We start from the raw sequence: 7,075 nt of genomic DNA on the forward strand, positions 1-7,075 counted from the left end.
CATCAAAATAAATGATCGCAGTCCCTGTCACATAAGGAAGCACTGAATAAACAGTATCTATTGTTATTTCTGGCTCCTCTAGCCTCCGTCCACGAAACTTGTCCTCTCGCTGGTCCGGACCACCTCCTGAGTTTTTTTTTGTCCCTGCTGTGTTCGTGTGTTCTCTTTTCAGAGGATGTCAAGATGAAGTACATTACGAAGGAAATTTTAATAGCTGCATATTATATACACAGAAACATATGCATCTACATGATGTGTATACAGCTCTATGTGTTTTCACAAAGTAAGCACACCCATGTGCTGCCACCCAGATCAAGAAACAACACATTACCAATTACTTCTAGAAACATCTCTCGTCTCCCTTCGGTCACTCCCCCATTCTTCCTCGTCCCCAAAGGTTAATGCTCTCCAGACTTCTAAAACAGCGTACTTGTTTTTTACTGCTTTTGACCCGTATAGGAATGGAATCGTACCCTATATACTCATTTGTGCCTGGCTTCTTTTACTCAGTGTTATCTCTGTGAGATTCCTCCATTTTGTTGCAGGGAAGGGTATTTATTCTGTTCTCATTTCTGTGTTGCAGCCCGTCATGTGAATGCACGACAACTTATTTATCCGTTTTCTTGGTGATGGTGTGTGGGGGCTTCTTTCATCTGGAAATTTGGAATAAAGCTGCTACAAACATTGGTGCCTTTTGGTGCACATAAGTAACACTTCCGTTGGGTGTATTCCTACGAGTTGTAAGGAGATGGCAAGGACAAACCGAGGTTTCAGGAAATTCTGCCAAGAGCGTTTTCCAAAGTGGTGGTGCTTGTTTACTCCCCCACAAGCAACGCGTGTGAGTTCCCACTTCTCCGCATTGTGACTCCTTGATAGGGTCGGTGTTTTTCACTTACGCCAGACTGATTGCTGTGTTATGATATTGAATTATGGTTTTAATTTACATTTTCTAAGGACTAGAAAAGTTAATTACCTTTTCAAATGTTCATTTGCCATTTTGATATTCTTATTTGTGAAGTGCCTGTTCATATCTTTTACCCATCTTCCTGTCTTACTGGATTGTCTGTCTTTTTCTTATTGGTTTTAGGAGTTATTTAAATGTTTTGCACAAGAGTTCTTTGTCAGATACATATATCATAGGTATTTCCTTCCACTCTGTAGCTTACATTTTCATTCTATGAACAGCAGCTTCTGATGAACAGAAATTCTTAATTTTAATGTAGTCTAATTTATTAATCTTTGTCTTATACTTAGTGCTGTTTGTATGCTACAGAATAAATATCGGTCTACTGAAAAGTCACGAGATATTCCTCTGCCTTATATTTAAGAAGCTTTTTTCTTTAACCTTCTACCAGGAGAAAATTATTCTTCCTCAGACACCTTTTTTTCGCCCTATGATTCCTCTACCTAGACAGACAGAATGAATTACCTCCTTTTCTGGAACTCCATAATAGTATGCATTACTTTTATTATCTCTATTATATTACATTTTACTCTGAGTCATATGTATTTTCCTGTCTATCCTCTCTCTATCTCATCCCCACACTCCATTCATTCAATTATCTAAATTCTTTGAGGTCTTTTCACTAAATCTTGGTCATGATGCCTTCTTAGTAACTCTAAAATTGGTCTATTTCCTCCATCCCAACTGCTACCTCCATGTCTAAATTTGTGACGTCTCATCTTGAGTACTGCAGTAGCCTCTAACTGGCCACCAACCTCTAATCTATCACTCTCTAATTAATTGACCACACAAAAGCCAGAGTAATCTTCCAAAACATCAATCTCTTCATGCGACTTCCTTTTATAAAACCCTTCCATAGAGCTCATTACTCTCATATTAATGTTCAATTCATTAACACGCTACAGAGGCCTTCCAGGATTTGAAGGATTATTTTGTCTTTCTCAGCATCGATGTCTCAGCTTTAATCTCTTAAGACTTTTTTCATTTCCTCGAATGCCCCTTCATAAGGACTCTTCTGTCTGCTTCCATATTCAGGACCCTGCCCTCATCTTTATCCTTCGAGTCTCATTCTCTGTGTCATTTTTAGCAAGAAAACTACCCTGACTCCCTAGTAAGTTAAGTCCCCATACTAACTGGTCCCATAAGATACTCATATTTTTTCTCCATTAAAATTCATTATGTCTATTATTGTTTGTTTTTTAAGTCTGACTTCTCTGATAGAGTGTGTATTTCCTTGAGGTAAAAACTGTGTCTTGTTCACACCTCTATTCTTGTGCTGAGCTCAAGGACCATATGTTCCTTAAAAACTTAATGAATTGAAATGAACTGATTTGTGCTCACATGCCTACAGTCTAACACTGGATTTGGTACAAAGTCAGTCTCCAAAGAGTTTCAATGATTCAATGTCTTCCTAAAACCCTAGCATCAGTACTGAGAAGGACTTAAAGACCACCTACTTAAATCGCCCCACCCAATGTGATGATGATTAAACAACCTCTATAACATTCCTACCAAATGCCATCGGCTTACAACTCTGTGACAGCAGAGTGTCACTACATAGTTCAGCAGGCGTTTCCAGGCTTGGCCATGAATGTGTATTAAAAGATCTATTTTATACTGAGTTTAAACTGAGATCTATTTTATCTCAGTTAAAAGCTGATGTCCTTGTAGCGTCCGTCCCGTAAGTAGCTCGGGTTTAGCTCATTTCATCCATATTAATGAATTTGATTATCTTTTCTGCAAGACAATCCTATAGGTATCTCCAGGCAAGTCCTTTTGTTCCACCTTTCTTCAGCTATTATCATAAGACAAGACCTTCCTTTGCGCACGCTGTAATGTCTTAATCTCTCTTGAAGTGTGATTCTCAGACTTGAACCCAAGCTTCTAGGGGTGCTCTGACCAATCTAGAATAGGGCAAAGATGTCACCTCCTTTTCGTGGATAATATACTTCTAATAATGTAACCAATGGGTTTTGAAGGACTGAGACTTATACTTTAGTGCTTACTGAGAAAAGGAGTTCAAAATTCGATATGAAAGTGAATATTTAGAATGAGAAAAGTTAAGGACATGGAAAAGGTGAGGAAGCTCTGGACCTCGAGCTTCATTAGTTTCATGGTAAATCAGCCTCTCAATGTCCCTAAGATCTTAATGTCTTCCTAGTTACATCCTCTTAATCCCTTCTAAATTTTTTCCAATTATAATTCACAGGTCTCTACACCTCCAACATGCAAAGTAGGGTGATCGAATGCAGACTGAAGACTTCCTGGATTCAAACCCTGCTGGCACTTCACAAGGTCACTGCAGGTATCTTAGGAACTAAAGTCACTGGCCCACCCAAGGCAGATCTGACTTTCTTATCTACTTTCTCATCAGTAGTCGCCAAACCCACCTGTACTCTTTTCTCTACTAAGTGGGGCAGGGTTATTCTTCATGTATTTGAGGTTGTGTTTTGTTTTAACACTAAACCACTTTCTTGGCCTGAATTTCTCTGAGGATTTTCATTCATTGCTCCCAAGTGACACTTCCAAGCCCTCCCTGCACCATTTTCCAATCATCTTCTATAACAGAAGCATGAATCAAAGAGTTGCCAACGAACCAGAATATAAAAGTCACATTAAGCTCTGCTTAGCTCTACCTGCCAATCTCAACCCAACTTTCCTCCCACTGACATTCGGAATCACCTTTAACATATACTTTTCTAGAAGGTCACATTTTTAGTCTGCTCAAAGTTAAAGCATGTCATTTTTTTTTTCCTGACTATAAAGTTAATACATAATTACTGTAGAAAAGTTAAAAAAGGAACTGGAAGCCCAAAATAAATCATCTATAACATAACCATCAGAGGTAACCTCTTCTGACATCTCAGCACATTTGCTTGCAATATTATTTTTCCTTGTCCTTTGTCACTGTTAAGATCATGCCCTAACCCAATCAGAAACCATCTATTTTTTAATTAAAATTATATCAAATCACTGTCACCATATTCTTGGAAATTCTTCATAAACAACATTTTAGAACCTGCTTAATACTATGTTGTATGGATGCTACATTAATTTACTCAGTCTCTTCATTTGGAAAATTGAGATCTTTATATTTTTTTCTATTATAAATTATGCTTTTTAAAACAGCACTATCTGTACTTAAAGCCTTGTCAATTTTTATCTCTACAATCTCCTCTCTTCTTTATGATAAATTGATTAGGGTAAAATTACTATTTTAAAGGGTAAATCTTCTTTAAAGTCATGAGCATATATGGAGCACCTAACATGGACCTGATATATAACAGATGTTAAACAAATACAAATATTTATATATATCAACAAATCAATCCTTACAATTGTTTTATTCTCACTAGCAATACCTAAGAGCAACTGTCTCTCTGTATTCTAGCCAGCACTGAGCATTCTCATCTGTAAACTCAGCTAAAAGCACACATACATACACATTCAAAAGGGTGGATGTGTGTATGAATATATTAAAGACCACAGATGATTAAAAAATAAGGAGAAAGAAGATTACATAGAACCAAAAATTCTATAAATTGCCCCACAGCTCTTAGAATTCAAATAACACCTGCCACAATACATTGAAAATCAAATACTATAATGTAAGAAATTCAGATGATATGATATGAAACTTTAATATATATTAGATCTGGAACATCTATAAATAACAGCGCTTAGATGTTTTCATCAAAATAATCAGATAAAGCTCACATTTCCATGCTTTATACCTGAAAACTAATTAATAACCGTGAATTTAATGTCCTGTATATGCTAAAACTTTTAAAAGGACATTATATCATGACTGTCTTAATTTCCATGTGGGTAGTTTTCATTGGTTTCCGTCTTTCATCCTTTTCTGCATTCTCCCTCTCCCTCGTGCCTCCTCCCCCATGCTGCTTCCCGCTCCATCTCTGGTCCCACCATTGCCCCTGGAACCCTACCTTGAAGGTGCAGTTTGCTCTCCGTGCTTTGCAGAAGGACGGAACTCACAGAGTCCAGATTGTCATAGCTGTTACAGCCCAGAGGCCCAGTACGTGTCTCTGTGACCTGGAGTGGACATCGAGGGTGACAGAATGTGAGACAGACGCCCTTGTCTGGGACAGATCCTGCAGAGTCAGCCCCGGCAGAGCAAAGCCGGCAGAGAAAGTCTTCTGCCCTGGGTCAATTGCTGCTTCCTGTACCTTGCCTGTGTCAAGGACCATGCCTGGCTGTCACCAAGCAGATGACAAGATAGCGGGCCAATCCAGCACACGGACTGGGCCAGAATGCCGACGTTCTCTCTGTGGTATTGACTTTACAAGCAGCTTTAAGTATTACATGGACTAAAAAGTAGAAGCAGGATAGTCTATTTCAAAGGCATGGGCTTTGGCGTCAGGAGAATCAGTGTTAAATACTGGCCGGGCCATTTATTTGCTCTGTGCCCTAAAGAAGTCACTTAAATTCTCTAAGCTTCTGCAACGTGAAGCTAGTAAATCCCTTTTCCCAGAAGGCTGTGAGACTATGCATGATGGGTGTCAGTGCCTGACACATGGTGCATGTTCCAAGATGGGCATCTTATTGCCAAAAGCCTCTATAGATTGTAATAAGTATATATGCATTATTATTATGCAATAACAATAAAATTATCCCCACTTTCCGTAAAATAGTTTCAGCTAGGAGCACAATCAGTGCCACTGCAGAACAAAACACTCCAATTCTATGGAAGTGTGTCCACAAAAAATCATTTTAGAATAATTGAGATGATGGACAATAGGAGAACAGCTATTAAAAAAAGATAACCTTGAAATAGAGATGAATAATATGAAAAGAGGATTCTTCATCCCTTTAGCTTTCACTGCCCATTATTGAACACAGGCACTTGTAGGGTTGTTTTGAGATCTGCAACCAAGTATAAAGACACAGCACTGACTGTTGTAGAAACTGATGACGGGAAATAGCCGCAGGGATTTCTAGATGCTGGTTCTGCCCTTTTCCAGCTGTGAAGTCTTGGATCAGTGACAGCCTTTTTTAAGCCTCAACGTCCCCACTATAAAATGTTAGTCATACTCGCTCCCACCTCACTTGTAAAGGGATCATATTTTTGAAGTGTCTAACACTTAGGAAATAGTAAATAAATGGAAGATCATCTAGCTTTGGGGTTTAAACAAGTCATTTATTCTTTTTTGAATGGAATAATAACATAGTTATTATAATATCGCTATTATGGCGTGAGAATCAAAACTACTAATTAATTTTGCTAAAAATACCCAGGAAAAGAAAATCATGGGCAAACCTTCCCCACCTGGGTCAGCTGTGGCTCTTAAACAAAGCCGGCAATGAGACCCGTCCCGGCCGGCAGGATCTTGAGGTGGCGTCAAGAAATAGCAAGAAAAATGCAAGTCTCAGGCTGAGTGTAGAAGACAGTGCTAGTGGTAAAATAGCTCCTTGAGTGGCTTCTGTGCAATTTTTTGTCTGAAAATTCCTCCTAAGGAGGCAGGCTGCACTTTCAGGATGCACAAAAGAGGATTACCTTGTGACAGAGATTCAATATCTCAATTCCGTGTCCTATCCGGTGGGGCGAGAACCATTTGGTGATAATGAAAACCAGGCCTTTGCTTCACCCCAAGCTGACGGCTTCTCTCTGGGCCGAGTTCTCTAACAACATAATCCCCGAATATAGGCGATTCTTCTCAGCTAAGTGGCTCTTTGTTTGTTGATCTGATTTATGTCTCTCCTTCCTCCCTCCCTCCTCAGAAACTCTCTCCCTCCCACATCTTTCTCTTCCTTTGGTCAGCTGCTGCCTCATCTGCCTGTGTCTGCCCTGACACTGCTCCCGCCACACATAGACATACACTTTTTTTTCCCAGAGAGATCTTTGAAAGTCTTAACATAAGACCAGGTCTACATTTTATTAAGGAGGAAAAAAAAAAAAATTAGACTGAAGATTGAGAAGTAACAGGCAGGTATAACCGGGTTTAAGAAAATTTGAGATGCAAAAAATCCATATTGAAACCCTCAGAAGAACTAATCCATTTTATCAAAAATGCCTTCCTTTATTCTCTTTGTAAAGGTAACCCCTGAATTTATTGCATTTAAAATGGAATCTGTCTTTTTTTTAAAGGTTCC

General features: G+C 38.9%; 1 protein-coding gene across 1 annotated transcript in view; it reads right to left on the reverse strand.

Annotated features, from left to right (window-relative positions):
* The window catches only part of BRINP1 (BMP/retinoic acid inducible neural specific 1), a 186,647-nt gene that overhangs the window by 58,166 nt on the left and 121,406 nt on the right, over positions 1–7,075 (reverse strand). The window contains exon 5 of the mRNA XM_011360967.1: positions 4,912–5,017. Coding sequence (XP_011359269.1) covers positions 4,912–5,017 — 106 coding nt within the window. The remainder of the gene's footprint in view (positions 1–4,911; positions 5,018–7,075) is intronic.

Source organism: Pteropus vampyrus, unplaced genomic scaffold (assembly GCF_000151845.1).
Source record: "Pteropus vampyrus isolate Shadow unplaced genomic scaffold, Pvam_2.0 Scaffold61, whole genome shotgun sequence".
NCBI lineage: Eukaryota > Metazoa > Chordata > Mammalia > Chiroptera > Pteropodidae > Pteropus > Pteropus vampyrus.